An 18,156-nucleotide genomic window follows, 5' to 3' on the forward strand; every position below is an offset into this window, starting at 1 on the left:
ACACACACACACATGCACACAGTTACACACTTACACACACACACACACACACAAAATTCTGGCTACAACATAAACAGCCTGTCAGAAACTAAGCATGACGCAGTAGCACAGATCAAAAGTGTTTCTTGGTACTGACCCATTGAGAATATGATTACATGCAATAACTGTCAGTGGGCATGCATTATTGAGATGTTATTGAGTAGTTCAAACACTTCCTTGCAAGCTGCGGGCTGTAGCTCTTTACTGTTGTGATATTTCATGGTTTCACGCAGTGTGTTACTTTGCATTTTAATTGCCTGATAACTGATAAAGTTCATCAATTAAAAAGTGCGCCTTTGGCTCCGCTACAGCTCTGTGTCTGTCCCTGTGCTTCGGTTTCCCTCACCACTGAGTCTGACTTAATGTCCCGCCCACAACACTATCTGACTATCTTTAACTGTGTATTATGTTGAAAGTTTCTAAATTATTAGAAAAATAATTGCTCAAAGCATTTAAACAAAGTTTTGTGTTGGCGTTTGTAACGTTCCAAAATCTTAATTTTGATTTAAAGATTTTAATTTTCACTGTCAATGCATATGGGTTCCATATATCTATCTGTTATCAGTTTCATTAACTACTAATAATCGTTATCTGTATCGGCCTTGAAAAACCAGTATCGGTCGATCCCTAATTCGTAACACAGATGCCAACTGGTGCTGGTGTGAGATGTCATATAATACGGGTCAGCAAGAATAGAATGAGATTAATGGAAGGAAAAGAAGAATGGCAAGTTATTTCTGCCAGGAAACAACCAGCGTGTTTGGGCGATACACCTTGGGGAGTAAAAAACACAAACCCTAACGGCCAACGTCTATCTGATACCACGCAAAACAATGTGCATCAAGAGATTTGAAACACGGCAGCATAACAAGTCAGAATAGACAATCCGCTCGCTCTTTCTCTGCCCGTCTCGCCGCCATTCTCCCTTCGAGATAAGCAGTATGTAAATGTCACCAACCCCTTTGAAAGAAAAGGAAACCAGAGTGCACCCTCGGATCCAGAGTGATGCGAGGGTGAACCAAACTGATATAGGTTTTCCATTCCCAGATAATGTGACATGCACACACATGCTGAGAAAACAATAACACATGAGCTCACGCACCTGATCTGTCCCAGTGACAGTGTAAACATCACAGTAACTTCCTCAAGATCAACTCACATAGCTGTCCGTGGCTGGGGTGTTAACAAAAACACCCTTCTTTTTTTTTATTCCTCACCTGCTGGGCTTCTCGAATGAGACACATTTTTAGCAATATTACATCTTCTAGCTGCAGGCACATAGAACTGTTTACTTGGGAGAAAAGTTTATTTTTCTCCTCACAAGCCTTATTTGAATGAATTAGAGGAAACACAGACACACACACAGACACACACACACACACGTTGAGGGGTGGACAGTATGAATAAAATCATCTAGCAGTGTTTATGTAATTCTATACACTACTGGTCAAAAGTTTGGGGTCACTTAGAAATTTCCATTCCACTCCATTATAGACAGAATACCAGCTGATCTGAGAGGGTGGCAGATCTTTAATGCAATATCTATGTACATTATCAGCAACCATTCATCCAATGTTCCAAAGGCACATTCTGTTTAATAATCTAATATCATTTTAAAAGGCTAACTGAGAAAACATTGGAGAAACCTTTTGCAATTATGTAAGCACATAATGTATATATGTATAATGGAGTGGAATGGAAATTTCTAAGTGATCCCAAACTTTTGACCGGTAGTGTATTTACATTAATATTGCAATAGTGGTATAGTACATTTACTAGAAATTGGACATACCGGATGGAAATGTTGTTGTTTTTTTGCTACATTCGATGCATTTCAATGCAAATGTAACCAAATTACCGCTTTCTGCAGTAACCTTATTACATCAGTATCACATAACCAAGAAACTTGGTTTCCATAATCAGGGAAGGGTGTTAGAGAATTCTGATTTCCCTTGAAACAAGCATATTTCTTGGCAATGCATAAGTGTTACCGGGTTTTTAATCCGATTTTTATATTAACGCATGTGCATTACAAAGACCTGCAACTGCCACTTGAGGGCAGCAGAAACAAAAGCACACTAACCTAGTGTTATGTATTTGGCGAATGCAAGTCTTTACTTTTAGCTCTGTTTTGCTCTCCACTAACTTATAAAAAACAAAAAGCTTTATCTGCTGGGCGCCCGGATACCTCAGTTGGTAGAGCGCGCACCCATATATATACAGGTTTCCTCCTCAAAGCAGCGGGCCCGGGTTCGACTCGGACCTGCGGCCCTTTGCTGCATGTCATTCCCCCTCTCTCTCTGCTTTCATTTCTTCAGCTGTCCTATCAAAAATAAAGGCCAAAAATCCCCAAAAATAAGCTTTATCTGCTAAAAAGCTCCAGAATGTTAACCAGGTAGTTGCTAACTGTATGTGTCTGCTGTTTGATAACGTACACTGGGTTAAAACAGCAGCCCGCTGTTGCTGGAAACTAGACTGGTGAGAGCGGTGAGACTGACCCATAACAGTTAAGTTGTAGGCTTTAAAACCCAAAACCATGAGTTGAAAGATGCTAAAAGCGCTGAAGAGCTGAGGGAAACTACATTGTTGGGTGATAATTCTCTGTGGGTTCATTACTACAAGCGACTCCTTTAACATACAAGTAGTCATGTGAGCCACTGTTGAAATTAAAAATATGGATTATAGCTGCTTTAAGAAAGCGAAACGAATGAGGACTATCAGTCACTAAAAAGTATTACTTACTTGTATGTGAAAAACATTAATAATGATGCTTGGGATACAAATCCAAAGACAGCTCTAACATTCTTTGCAGCATCAGTAATCACTTGCTGCCTATTGTTTCAATAATAATAATAATTCATTAAATGCCATTCTGATTAATTCTGCCAACAGACCCACTTAGAAGTCTCTACAATGCAAGTTTAGACATACAAAGCACAACCACATCTTGTTTTAACTGTTTCAACTACAAAAATCAAAGCGTGTATTGCTCTTGAAAGTGGTCTTTTGCTACATCTGGGAACAACCTCCACTCACCCTGTGTGTGTCACTGCGTATGTGTAGTGTGTAAAAGTTTTTGTAAGGGGACCTTGCACTTAGCCACAAAGATCAAGGAAGAGTGGGTTGGCGTGTGTCTTTGTACATAAGCTCAAATGCACAATGTGTGTGTGTGTGTGTGTGTGTGTGTGTGTGTGTGTGTGTGTGTGTGTGCGTGTGTGGGTGTGTGTCTGTGTGTGTGTCTGTGTGTGTGTGTGTGTTTGAAAGCTGAATGATACAGAGGGGAGACTTCAAAGCTCCTCTTTCATCATATAGAGCAGCAAAGTAAAGACATACAAACCAGGCACCTGCACACTCCGTTTGTCTCTCTCTCATGGCCATGTATGTCTGTCTTTGTCTGTCTCTCACTAAAGGAGACTAACTACACTTACACAATGCAAGTTATCTAAAAAAATAAAATAAAATAAAATAAAAAGGTTCAATTTCAGCAAAAAGAGAGCCTCATGTTTTCCTGCCTGAGCGATTTGTCTCAATAAAGCTTGCATCATATCCAAAGCAACCGAGCAAGAGAAGAGATACACAACAGTCTTCTACTTAATATGTTGTTTGGCAAGTTACAGCAGTTCAGTTGGAGAAAAAAAATCAATAGGCAGAAGATTGTACTTCTTTTCTTTCAATTCAAGTAACTTGAGCTAAGCCTTGGGGCCAGACTTATCACTATAACCTTACACTTCAAACACTGCCTCCAGCAGTGAGTACAGGAGTACTAAGAGGCAAAAAAAAGGCAACAAAGTAAAGAAACAGAGTGATTGAGGACATGGGCTAACAGAAAAAGAAGTGTACCTGACATTTTTGGTTGCTAAAAATGCAAATATTCACACCTGAACTGGGTGGAACTCCACAAGTTGACACTGAGCTGTGAGCTGTCGGGTGTTGGTGGTGCAATTTGAGAGTAGCATCACCTTGTGAATAGTGACGCCAAACTGTCATCTTCCTCTGTTTCTCATGAACACACAGACACGGGAGCACAAACACATTTGCAATAGTGTTGCCATGGGTTCTGAAAAATAAGGTTACTATAAAAGTCTTTCTTATGTGAACAAAAAAGAAAAAGAGTTTGAAAAGGGGAACTGCCTCTTCTACTGTGTAACCTAAAGAGAAACACCACCACAAATATACACTTGTACGCTAATGAGAATCAGAAACATAGACTGTCAAAATGATGATTGGCCAGTTAGTGATCTACAGTATCTGTCTCTTATGAGTTTTATCAGCTACGGTATGTTGCAGGAACAAAGCTACTAGGCTGTACTGACACTTGTGCATGGTGAGCTTTTTAGCAGTAGTACTATTTATTACCCCTGCTGATAGACGGTCTGGAGCGGCTGCGGGACCGGCTTCGCTGACGCTGCAGTCGGGACTTGCCCAGGAATCTGTAGTAGTATGAGGGTCTCCCAGATCCCTTCCTAGTGACCCCAGCCATGGTGCTAGTTTCCACTCTGAAGCCCACCAACAACAAGATATCTCAGCAGCACTGAAAACAAAGTCCTCTTGAATCTGGTATCAGTGCAGATAAACTCCAGGCGACATTCTCATGGACTGCAACTCTGTTTAACGCAAACGTCACTCAAGAGTCCTGTTGCAGACATTCACATCTACTTCAACTGAAGTCCTCTTGGATTGCGTCGTGATCAAAACCATTTCCCATTGGAGAAAGAAAAAGAGAAGATCAAACCCTCAAATATCCACCTCTGTTTAATGCTTGCGTTCTGTCCCACAAGCTCAGACTTAAGCTCCACCTTTTGAACACTCCCCCTCAAAGTTTCCCACAGCAAGATTCCAGAGGCATCATGTCCGGAATACTGTGCGAGTGTGTATCCTGAATGACAGGAAAGCTGTTCCTGTTTCCAGTGCCAGAGTACACCAAAGGGATTGTATAGACAGTCAGAAAGCCAGTCCCTCTGTTTCATAAAGCAGTAAAGGAGTCTCTCCTACTGCTAGATAGCTAAAGCCACTATCTTCAACTCCTGTGCCTCTGTTTGAGTGTGTGTAACAGACAGACACAGAGAGAGAGAGAGATATATATGTGTGTGTGTGTGTGTGTGTGTGTGTGTGTGTGTGTGTGTGTGTGTGTGTGTGTGTGTGTGTGTGTGTGTGTGTGTGTGTGCGTGCAACAGAAGAAAAGTTTGGGTTGCATTGAAAACATGCATAAAGGGGCTTCAGTGGAATGGAGTTAACAAGACAGCTATCAGATTACAGAATGTTTTATTTCCCTCCATCAAACACGTTACGGACTCACAGATAAGACAGCATCTGGTGCAGTAAACAAGTTTGACATCAAATAAAAAGAACTTCCCACTGTTAGTGACTCCTGATCCAGTCACAGACACGTTCCTGGTTTTACAACTTAACCACTTTAATTTGCCTCCCTAGGCAAGAAAGGCATGGCAGGGAGTGACGGTCTATCAGAAGCAGATGTAAATAGGCAGTTTAACCGTGTCAAACAGCCAATCAGAGTGTGCTCTGAAGGAGAGGGTCAGGCAAATTGGCCATAGTCCACAACTAGACATGACGACATACATGGACAATTGCAAGGATGCATGTATGTGTTTGCGGTGCACAATAGGGCTGAGTGATATCAGGATTTTCACATTGTGATTTTGAGCTTACAAAAAAATCATGATGCTTGACCACCCTTAAAACACACTGTAAATTAATGAATAATAACAAGTAATGTGATAAACCCCAGACATTGTTGCATACCATTGTTTATTTATCGTGTTTGTTTTCAGGATATAATGTGAATTTCTATACAGTTGTAACATCTGAGGACAGAATTAGTCAGTATGTGTCTAGGTTTTTTTGTGGAGCAGTATTGCTCCTCTGAAATTTGTGCAGAGGTCAGTGAGACAGGCCCACACTCCCACACACATTTTCTATTTGTCTTGCAGCTGACAAAGTGACAGAAATCCACTCTAAAGCAGAGTAAAACCAATGGGTGACTGTGTGTCAATTTGATATTTGGCTTAAAAAGCTCAGTACTTACGACAGCTTCTATAAAACATCTGATAGACACTATGGCACACTGTGACTATGAACACAGATGTAAAACAGCGGTTCAGAAATGTTATCAACAGAACTGAAACTTCAAGGCAAAAGTCACAAAATTGACCATACTACAACTGACAAGTGACTTTTGGGAAGTACAGAAATAAAACGACAATGGCCACAAAGACCTCATCGGATAACCATGCTGATGCGCGAACAAAAGCATACAAAAACGGCCACCAATATGCATGGTCACAAACAACAGCCTGAGAAAAAAAGCAAATATTCAACCTCTTTGTAATCAATGTCCCAAAACTCTCAAGATAAATTAATTGAAGTCTTCCTCTCCTGCTCTCTCATACTTTCCATCGGCATTGCCTTTTCTTTCTCTCTATGGCTGCTCAATTGTTCACTGTGAGATGGCGCTTGTTGCTAGTGAGAGCAGTGGGGACCATAACGCTACACGCTGCGTGGAGTTTTTGTCATTACCTCAGCCCATAAACTCACAACGACAGAATGCAGCAGTGTGTGCATATGTCTCTGTATGTCTCTAACATAGGCTTGACTGTTCCCCCGGTCCCACAGAGAGTATTTAGTAGGACCAATAGTGGGTATACATCACTCCAGAGCGAGTCAGAGACTCGTGCCGGGCAGCAGAGGGAATGTAAAGGCCTTCAGGCTCCGTGCTGCTGCCGCAGGGCTCATGAAACACCCTGAAGACACTGTTAACAAGGTCTCTCAATCTCATGGAGAAACCAGTGATATACATGTGTGTCTAGATTTTAAGACCTAGCCTGTAATGTCACATAAATATACACAAATAATGTTACAAGTGAACTTGTGTGGCTGTGGCTGGTGTGAGGCCAGACTACATCTTTAATTACAAAGCTGACTGATTTGTATTGCCTGTATGTAACAGTCATTGTGGGGGTAGTATACCTACAATGAGCTCTTATTAGGCAGGACAGGAGCCTATAGACGGGCATACCGGAGAATCAGGGTCATGCAGAGTACGTTTTCTGCCGTTTGCCCCCTCTGGAAAGGGCCAAATACAGGTCAAGAAAAAAGGTCAAGTAAACCACAGGCTTTTGTTTTATTGTTTTAATGTGAATGCCAGTTGTGAACTCTTGCAGTATGGGATAGGACCCAAACACAGGGCCTTTAAAAGCTGTGTTTCCATTCAATTGTCAAGCGAATTTTAAGCAAACTTTTGAATGTCACAAAAAAAAAAAAGATATGTGAATTATGTGTGTTTCTATCCACTGGTTTGGAGCAAATAAATTAGGCTACAGTGTAGTTTTGTCAGAAGTAGAAGAAGTAGCAGTAGAGGTTGCTAACCCTGAAACTAATTTAATTTAATTTAACCGCATCTAACCCCTTAGAAAAAAATGAGAGGTCTTCAAGAATTAGTTTAATAAAATAATAAAATAAAATAAGTTTAATGTAATTCGGTTATGGCATTGAGACAAACTAATGCATTGTTCGTTTTAGTCTTTTTGTTGACAATGACAAAAAATATTGACCCTCGGCAGCCTTATCCTTTCTATCTAACATGGTGCTGTGTATTTCTACTTAGATGGGGTGTAGTAAAAATAATGCTGATTTGCAAGTTTCTTTACATGCTTGGATGGCATCACTTCCAAACCAGGCGTTTCCAGTAAGTATTTAATAGCCCACTTTCCAGGCAGTCAGCATACTAAATTGTTAATTCACAAGAGCAGAATGGAAAAGGTTTGGAAGCAACAACAAGACACACTAATGACTTGATACATATAGCAAGACGAATGCATTTAGTGTACTGATGTGATCAGCACGAGCCATTACGTGCGCAAAGTACAGAATCATCGAGCCTGAGTCTAAACATTTGAGTGTGGTTTTTGCAAGTGAACTTATGTAGCCTAAGGGACGACACTACTTCCTGTTCTTCTGTATAACCAAATCACCCAGGACTCAGCGCCAAAGGCTTAAAGGCATACTATGCCGTTTCCGTTTTTTGTCAAACAGCGACCCCTAGAGCAGCTGTGGAGTACTTGTATTTCACGTTACTGTCGTATGCAGAGCCGTCTCTGCACTCACGGCCTGATCCCCCCCCCCCTTCTCGCGAGATTTGGCGGGGCGCCACATACCAAACTTACATTGCTGGTTTTATCAGCGGAGTCCCCCCCCCCCTTGCTTTGCTATCGGGATGATTCGCCCTACTACGAGTTTGTTTACCAATGAAATGACTTTGAAGCTGTTATATTAAGGTACAAATCTTGCATAGTGTGCTTTTACTGTTGTAAAAGTTGTATTGCTGCATATGCAGCTAATTGATTCAATGTCACTCAAACAACAAAATCCTTCAGAAACTGGAAGAAAGCATTGTGTATATTTTATTATATTAATTTACTCATCTGTCAGAAGTACTCCTCGTGCTTTTAAATTGCCCCCAGGGACCAAATATTTGATCAGGTACAGTTAAAGTAAAATAAAAAATTGTCTTACCTGTTGAAGAAACCAATAGAGTTGAGTATGAGTCGAATCCACATAGGAGCAAACAAGAAAGAAGAAAGAAAAGTGCGAGTTAGACCGGCTGACACTGAAAAACACATTGTGTTCCTTTATAAGTGTATTTAATTTATCAGCAGCATGTACAGTTGTGTTCAGAATAATAGCAGTGTGTTTAAAAAAGTGGAGAATGCTCAAAATCCTCTGAATATCTTTTAATTCCATAATATCAATGCATTGGGAACACTGCACATTCAATTCCAAATCAAAACATGACCAAAATTGATCACGTTTGTGTTATACCTTTACAGAAAGTGAAGAAAAAGGAATATTAGGCTGTATAAACTGAAAAATGTCTCAAGGGTTTGCTTTACTTTGAATCACTACACTAATATTTAGTTGGATAACCATTATTTCTGAGAACTGCTTCACATCTGTGTTGCATGGCGTCGAACAACTTCTGGCACCTGTGAACAGGTATTCCAGCCCAGGACGATTGAACTACATTCCACAATTCCTCTGCATTACTGGGTTTTGCCTCAGAAACAGCATTTTTGATGTCACACCACAAGTTTTCTATGGGATTGAAGTCTGGGGATTGGGCTGGCCACTCCATAACGTCAATCTTTGCTCGCTTACTGGTGTGATTTGGGTCATTGTCTTGTTGAAAGACCCATTTCAAAGGCATTTCCTCTTCAGCATAAGGCAACATGACCTCTTCAAGTATTTTGATGTAATGAAACTGATCCATGATCCCTGGTATGCGATAAATAGGCCCAACACCACAGTATGAGAAACATCCCCATAACATGATTTTTGCACCACCATGCTTTATTGTCTTCACAGTGTACTGTGGCTTGAATTCAGTGCATGGGGGTCATCGGACAAACTGTCTGCGGCCCCTAGACCCAAAAAGAACAATTTTGTTCTCATCGGTCCACTGAATGTTGCCCCATTTCTCTTTTGGCCAGTCAATGCGTCCTTTGGCAAATTTCAACCTATTCAGTACATGTCTTTTTTTCAGCAATGGGACTTTGCGGGGGCTTCTAGCTGATAGCTTTGCTTCACATAGCCTTCTTCTGATTGTAACAGTACTCACAGATAACTTTAAGTCTTCTTTGATTTTCCTGTAGCTGATTATTGGTTGAGCCTTTTGAACATGCCCCTTTCAACTACAGATTCAATTACACAGAATGAGCAGCATGCATGTCATGACTGTTGGGTCTGTTGGTTTTCTATGACTCTACAACACTTACTAGTAAATTATTTGCCATGTAGAAATATCACTTCTACCAAAAAAAATTATTTATGAGTTTAGTGATGTTGGACTGCTATTATTTTGAACACAACTGTACATTATCTTAACAAGGTTGACTTGAAAGAGTTCAATGTGTACACCTTTAGTAATGCATAGTAAACATAAACTGACACAGTTTTCATCTGCTGTGTGTATGTTAGCACATTCTCATAAAAGTTACCCTGCAAGAAAATGACATAACCTCCTATAAATTCTTTTAACAAATGCTCAGCTATGCTCTAGTTTCACCCACAAACTGCCTCAACATCAATTAGCCATGCACATCCAGACGCTCATATTAAAACACAATGGTGACTGAGATATAATGCAGCAAAAAGCCTTCTGAGAATTCAAAATACATTCCTGTACCAAGAAAGTCACTGGCCATTACTTACAAATGCTGGTGATGTATCCAGCTGAGGGGAAAATGGAACTAATTCCACTTTCAGAGCAAACAAAAAGACAAAGAGACATGTATCGATTCTCAGCATAGCTCACTCTATTGCCTCAAAATGGATTGCGGGTCTCGCACACAAAGTGGCATATACTAGCTATTACACCTAAAATATAGCCATCCATTAGAGCATAACACCTCAGAGGGAGTCACAGGGATTAGACTGCTCTGAAATAACAGAGCATGCCAGCGTGTGATAAGAAACTGTAAAGATTCAAGGATGGAGAGTCTGGGCAAAACTTGTTCGTCTGGAAATGACAAAACATATTAGTATGGATTACGAGCAGTGGATAAGACAAAATTGATAGCCGACTCGACTTCATTATATATAATAAAGTCACTGCTGCTTTGGTGTAAACGGCAAGACACTCTTATAGATGTCAGAGTCTTTTTCATTCTCCCGTCCATCGTCCTGATACTGCAAAGCTGAACTGGTGGTGCTGTTAAACTGCATTGCATTATACAGAGAGGTATTAATATTATTTAGCCTTCCCTCATTGATATAGATGGGGTGGACAAAATAACAGAAACACCTGGTGGCATATTTCAATACAATTCAACAGCAGTTGAATCAACAATCTCTAAAATAGTTTTCTCAAAAACTGAACATTACAGCCTTCATGAAGGTAGGATTCATTGCAGGACTCTTGTATTAGACTACATTAGTTTAGCTTGTTGTACCTAATAAACTGGCAAGTGAATGGTCATAAGGATATACAGTACTGTAGATCAGAAGAGTCCAGAATCCAGAGGTATTCAACGTACTATCAAGTAAGACAAAGAAAAGCTGCATAGTCTGACAAATGACAAGCTGGAACTGGCTTTATGACTTTAACTATTTATCGATTATTTAAATATTTGCAAATATTTTTCGCCGTCAGTCGACAAATCCATTCATCTACTGTTCCAGCTCTAGATATAGATATTGCAAACTATTCATAATGTACCTGAGTCATTTCTCTTATAGCACAAGAACAGACTTTACATTTCCATGTAAGATATCCTGTGGAATAGCCCAACAGCACATCAAAACTGTATCACTACTGCCCCTTTCTGGAGAACATGGTAATGTGCAACCGATGGTAAGAGCACTCTGTTATGACACTTCAAACTGTCCTGAAGCTTCTAGATGGTTTTAACAGATGTAGACACACAGAATGCACTGCGGGGACGACTGTGGATCATCATACGATAGGCCCAGTGCTTACTGAAACATGCTGCACCACGTTGTAAAAAAACAAACAAAAATATTCCAACACTATAAATAATTAACAAAAAGAAATCTAAATGTTCTGCACTGCACTGCGCTAGACTCAAAATCAGTTTTCTTGTTGTGGCTGGCTTTAATGATACAGCCAGTCAGAAAACAGATAGAGGTAATCACAAGGTTATGTAGCAGATACATCATTGTGGTACACTTTGATATATCATGCTGCTTAACTGCCCACACCGACACAACATCTTTATATTACTGTCCAATGAACTCCTAATGTGGCGGAAAAGGTGCCAAACAGATGGACAGAGGAATCAACCACCCCTCTCTACTAACGACAGATAACAGAAGGGCTTGTCTGTTCTCGAGCAAATCTCTTCATCACAAAGAAAGTGGAACGTCTGAATGGATTAAGAAGATCAGAGCCCATCTCAAATCTCGGGCTGATCTAAAGTGACATTTAAGGAATACACAGATATACAGAATTTGAAACAGCCACGACTCCCATACCTACAGTAGTGAGCCAGGGATTAAAGATTGCCGCATTAAATGAATTTCTCTCTGAACTCAAAGTTTGACCATACTAACTTAATACTCCTGCTGCTATAGTGACAGACTGGTGCCAACTGTCCACGCTAGGGCTGCACGATATGAGAAAAATGTGCGATAACGTTGTTGAATATCGCGATAACGATATTACTTGCGCTAAATAAACAGATATTGAAGTGTACTCATTTCTGCTGCTTTCAGTATTCTGCTAAAATACAACAATTGCGGGCGCCTGGGTTCCTCGCCTGGCGGAGCGCAGCGGTCGCTGGTTCGGCTTCGACATGCGGCCCTTTGCTGCGTGTCATTCCCCCCTCTCTCTCCCCTTTCATGGCTTCAGCTGTCCTATAGAAATAAAGGCCTAAAATGCCCAAAACATTATTTAAAAAAAAATATAATAAAAAATACAACAATTCCTTGTTGAATTTAACAATTGCTTTTTGAATTTAGAACAAATGAAAGGAAATCATTTCCAACATTCTTTTATTGAACAAATTGAACATTGAATGGAATATAAAAGGCACCACTGAAAAAAGAACGACGGCTACATTTTAAAGTTTTCTACTGATAAAATATGTCGCATCCTTTCGCGATATGTTCATTGCGGCAGTTAATATTGCGATGACGATTAAAAAAAAACAACAATATACAGTATTGTGCAGCCCTAATCCATGTCGTCTTTTCTCCCTCCTCTTATTCATGCTTTCCACTCCCTCTTGGACCCAGAGTAAAGGCCAAATTGCAGAATGTACTATCCCAAGCAGAACTCATTATACAAGACTACTGTAGAATCAGACAGAGAACAGAGGAGTCTGTGTGACACTGTTGGCCAGAGACAAACAGATACGCAAGATGGAGCAGGAGAAGGGGAGGGGGTGAACTTTTTTTTAGCGATGATTAAAGGAATAAAGAGCTCAAATAAGTAGTGAGAGAGGGAGAAGGAGATGAGAGAGGTCACGCTAATGAAGCAACCACTTGAGACAGACAGACCTCTGGCAATGTTGTTTTCAAATTTAATATCAAATGTGCCACAAATGCACACAGTCATACACGTTCATGCACCATCACGCTCAGTCACAGGCAATTTGTGTGCATATTCAGATTCACACATGCCCACTGGTTGTCACTAGCTATGTATAACGCAACATTGCTTTATATCATGATAGGAAAACAAGTGATTTGGGGGAATCGGTGGTTACAGTAGGACAGGTAAAACCGCATGTCTGAAAACTCTTAAATTAAGTTAAATGAATACAGTATACAGGGGTTTTCCTGGCTCAGAATGGGCCTTTGGGGGGGGTGAGTACACACGGCAGTAAGCATCAGTCTGCCTACAGTACAGCCAATGAGAAAATCTATGCATTTACCTGTTATTTCTGACAATTTGATAAACAAAAATGAACTGGCTAAAAAAATAATATGAGTATTTAAATAAATCACCGGGACCGGGTACAGCCTGACTCTGGAGATAAAACTGAGATTAGCTCTCATATTCAATTTTATGTTCTGCTTGTTAACCCAACGGCTGTTTTGCCAGACTCTTAAACACATTTAGAGAGGATTTAAATTGCTATTTTTATTCTCAATTCTTGTCATTTTGGTGATGGCGATTTTCCTTTGGGACTGGCTTAAACCTCTATGCAGAAAAAAAGTATATGTCAAAAAGGCACACAAAACAGACACATAAATAGCATGGTCGTTTTGGATTATTGAAAACACTGTACTTCACAATGTACTGCTAAAAATGTTCTGCTATAATGTCATTTTTATACCATGCTGCTTATTAGCAGTCTCGCTGTGCAGAATTAAGCTTAGCCAGTGGCCTCTCCTGTGGCTGTGTACCTCTTGTCTTATCTCCCTCCTCCAATGTTGGGCTTCAGATCTTATAGGCCCCCACAGAGTCCCAAAACACAATAGTGCAGCCCACACCAGAGGGAGAATCCTGTGAGCTCGACGTCTGCCAATACCATTTCTGTTTACCGAGTACCAGCTCACATTATAAAGCACCCAACAATACAAACAACACCTAGCCTGAAATTGTTGACCAATGCTTGTAGTTAGAGTGCATGTAAAAGTATGTCATTGAATTGTGTCAATGCAATTAAGTAAGAAATGGCTTCTTCTTTTTTTCACCCAAAGTGCTCCACTTTAATTATAATGTTTGGACCTTTAAAACTATGCATTTATTATTTTGTATTTTATATATATTTTTATAATTGATACTTGATCAAATGCCTATCACAATTTCCCAGAGCATTGGCTAACACACATCTTCAACACTCCGAAATCATCCCACTTGAAAAGCTGGAGCCAAAGAATGTTTTGGTATTTCTGCTTGATTATTGACTTTATTATCACAACAGTTGGCGATTAATCACCTGTCGATCAACTTATTGACTTATTACTTTAGCACTGATTCTACCTAATACTTTTACCCTGTCTCTGTCACGCTGACACACACTGGGCGACACAGTACACACACACACACACACACACACACACACACACACACACACACACACACACACACACACAGTGAGGCCTTGTGCAACGCTCATCAAAGAGACAGGATTACACTGTGAATAGCTCACATTGTGTTGTTGACATTTAAGCGAATGCTTACACGGGGAAATCATCAAACAAATAAGCGGCCAGCAAAAAAATAAAAACACACACACACACACACACACACACACACACACGCACACGCACACACACATGCGACCACACACACACACACACACACATACACACACGCGACCACACACACACACACAGAGATAGATAAATTGAGGCTTCATCGAGTCCGCTGGGGGATGGTCATACGTGCACAGGAATGGACAAACAGTATAAGCTATGCAAGGGTTTTTACTGTCCATCTCCTTCTAGTAATCCTGTTCTTATTTAATCTATGTGGCAAACCCCTTTAAATCCCAGGTCAAACAACACGCTATGGGAGAGGGATGGAAGAGCAAAAGCAGAAATGGGTGTTGTACTGTTTTAGGAGGTTTTTCAAAAACTTTCCAAATGGTTTGTTGCTACATGCCTGCGGCTACAAAACAAATTCACATCCGTTATCTTGAAGAGTACCAGAACTTCCAATTGTTTTATGAACATGATGTACTGAAAACTTGGTGCCACCGTGAGCTCTGGATTTCTTCCTACTTTTGTCATCATTTATTTTTGGTCGCTTTTTTGACAACCACTCCTGCAGTGCTTCATGGTAATAGGCTGTGAGCAAAGTATTAGAGTTTATACTAGGTGGGGAAATATTGCACCCATAAGTAATCTAAATTATTTCTTGTAAGGCATCGGTAATAGTATTTGCTCTGGCAGGACAGGCTGTAAAAATGCAGAAAAAATAATTAGAGGACAGAGCAGGCCAGGAAGCCGGTTTTATAGGTAAGGAAACATGTCATTACAGAAGTGGGACTGTAGTGCTTCAATTATCCTCCTCTCACTTCATTCCTAAGCTTTTTATTGATGCTCTTTATAACATCCCCCTCTCTTTGTACGTGTAAGGAAGAATCACTACTTCTCGTTCTTTCCTTTAATTGCTCACTTTCTTTTCTTTGCTCACTCAGGTTCCTATTAACACTTTTACACCAGACTCTACTGTAACAAACAAACGTGGGACAAAATATAACCACGCCTGTGCTGATACGTTCACGTGGCATTAAATGGAGTGGGTTTCGTAAACACCTACATATCTCATAATAGCTGATAATAGCTTGTTTCCCATTTTATTCTGTAATATGTTGCTCTTTATGTCGGAATTTATGGAATTCAGTCAGAGCCCACGTAAGGGTCGCCACTTCCCATTCAGCCACAGAGACTCCATTGTCATATAAACAATAGGCATAATTTGTTTAATGGCCATGTGAAATTTAAGTGGCCCACAGAATGAGGCTAAGGAGGGGTGACTGGGGATTTGGCAGCGATACAGGCAATACTGAGGCTGGCAATTAATAGTAGTGTAAAACTTCTCTATCCATCAACCGCTGACCTTTGATATGTGCAAATGTGCTGTTACTGTTAATTACGCTTTCACCTTCCTGTACATACTAGTCAGGCACACAAGCACCGCCTTTTATCCCTGTAATTGTAGTCAATGTGCTGCAAAATTACTATGCATGAACTCACAAATGAGCAAACACACATATATAGAGGTGGTCCTTTAAAAACAAAGGCAAACATAAACTCATGTTGCCCTAAAATGAAGATGACTGTAGAAATTAAAAGGGGGGGAGATTGTCTAATGAGGTTGGGGGGTTGGGTGGGGAGGTTTCCATAGACCACACAGTCAGTTTTCATCGGGACTTTTTCTGGTGTAGAAAAGATGAAAAATAGACAGTGGGTACTTTGGATGTGGGTGTGTCATAGTAACAGATGTTTTAAGGAGTTTGCAGCGCTCTGCCTCCCTGAGCTCTGACAGGGTGCGATCTAGATGTCAGGAGGCGGAGCTCTGCTCCGGACCAGTTTAACCCGCTTGTACCCCAGAGTCTTATATGCAGTAATTTTGATCTATGTTCAATACAAATTCACAGTGGGGCATTCCTGGGCAGACCTGAAGGACCAACATGAGACTGGCTGTATCAGATAGATGACAGACAAAGAGATGATGCAAATTTTAAAATGTGTTTTCAGTTTTTAGTTGTATTGTAGTTCCTGCAGAAAATAGACGTTGCTGTTCTTTTGCAGATGGTTTCTACCCCCCCAATATTTTGCTACTTAGTATCAGCATGTAAGCATTGTCAGTGTGAGCATGTTATGCTAACTTTAGCATTTAGCTCTAAGCAATGTAAGCATGGCTGTAGACTCTTAAGTCTTTTTACTATTTAAACAGATGGCAAACTCACTCCAATTTGCCACAAGTGTTAAAGTGATTTACCAATGATTGTTAAACTAATCCAAAATGGACTCTCAGAATCCGAGTCAAAAGTCAGAAAAGTATGTATTGCCAGGTAAGTAGAACTTAGCCTACTAGGAATTTGCTTTGGTTGATGGTGCATACATAAAAACATATTTAAACGTTAATATGAAATAAACAGAAATATATACAGAAACAAAAAGCACATACATAAAACTATGTAACATTAAGAAAGAAAAGAAAAAGCTGTATGGATTAGTGCAGGGTGTGCAAAGACGTTGAGGGATGATTCTTGCAGTTCCTTCACAATAAAAGCCTTCCAAGAACTTTTACGTTGCATTTTAAAATGTATCCGTTGTTTTTGGTCCTAACTGACGTAGTGTATAAAGAAAATCTAAATCTTTGTACACTTTATTCATATACCAATAATGGATTATATTCCCTGAATTTCCTTTGAAATATAAGCAGCATACCTTCTTTACAGTATATCTGGCAGATACAGTAGAAATAGTAACAGCAAGCTTTTACGAGGAACAAGTGAAGTGGAAAGACAAAAAAAATGCCTACAGTATTTTAGTTTGGAAAAACCCTAAAGAATTAACAGCTGAGTTTTAATGTCCTGTTATGGCAACAAGTCTTCTGATTTCAGTTACTTTTAGAAGGCACGACATAGGTAAGCCAGCCATTGGCAATCTGCTAACAAGTTTACACACACAAGTCCACACACAGAGAAAGACACACACAAACTCAAACATGATGCAAAGACAGACAAAACAGGCACTCAAAGTGAATTGTATTTGCTCATCAACATGGCCTGTAAGTGCAGTCATCCCTCTGATCAACAACACTTTATCTAGCGTGGGAATCCACATCCGAGCTGTAAACAGCAATCTCACAGTCTCTCTCTCTCCCGTGGGTGTGTTTGTGTGCATGTCCGTGTCAGAAGATGAAATGGAAGTTGGCAGTGAGGCCAGAGGGAGGAAACAGGCCCATTTGGAGTTCTTTTTACGCATTAGCATACACTTAACTTTTTTCTCAAAGTGGTACAGCCACAGTGACAAAAGGTACAACTTCTGTGTGTGTGTGTGTGTGTGTGTGTGTGTGTGTGTGTGTGTGTGTGTGTGTGTGTGCGTGTGTGTGCGTGTGTGTGCATGTGTGTTTGGATGTGTTTGTGTGTTAATACATGTGTGTAGTTATTCAAAGAG

At 40.2% G+C, this 18,156-nt stretch overlaps 1 protein-coding gene across 4 annotated transcripts in view; it reads right to left on the reverse strand.

The window, feature by feature from the left end:
• The window catches only part of dab2ipb (DAB2 interacting protein b), a 133,544-nt gene that overhangs the window by 91,007 nt on the left and 24,381 nt on the right, over nt 1-18,156 (reverse strand). For 2 of the 4 annotated variants that reach the window (XM_078272186.1, XM_078272184.1), the window contains exon 1: nt 4,396-5,060. The exons of the other annotated variants lie outside the window; for them this stretch is intronic. In XM_078272186.1, coding sequence (XP_078128312.1) covers nt 4,396-4,519 — 124 coding nt within the window. In that variant the 5' untranslated portion in view covers nt 4,520-5,060. Of the gene's footprint in view, nt 1-4,395; nt 5,061-18,156 lie in introns of those variants that run through there. 4 annotated transcript variants of the gene reach the window in all.

This window comes from Sander vitreus, chromosome 16 (genome assembly GCF_031162955.1).
Source record: "Sander vitreus isolate 19-12246 chromosome 16, sanVit1, whole genome shotgun sequence".
In the NCBI taxonomy this organism is placed as follows: domain Eukaryota; kingdom Metazoa; phylum Chordata; class Actinopteri; order Perciformes; family Percidae; genus Sander; species Sander vitreus.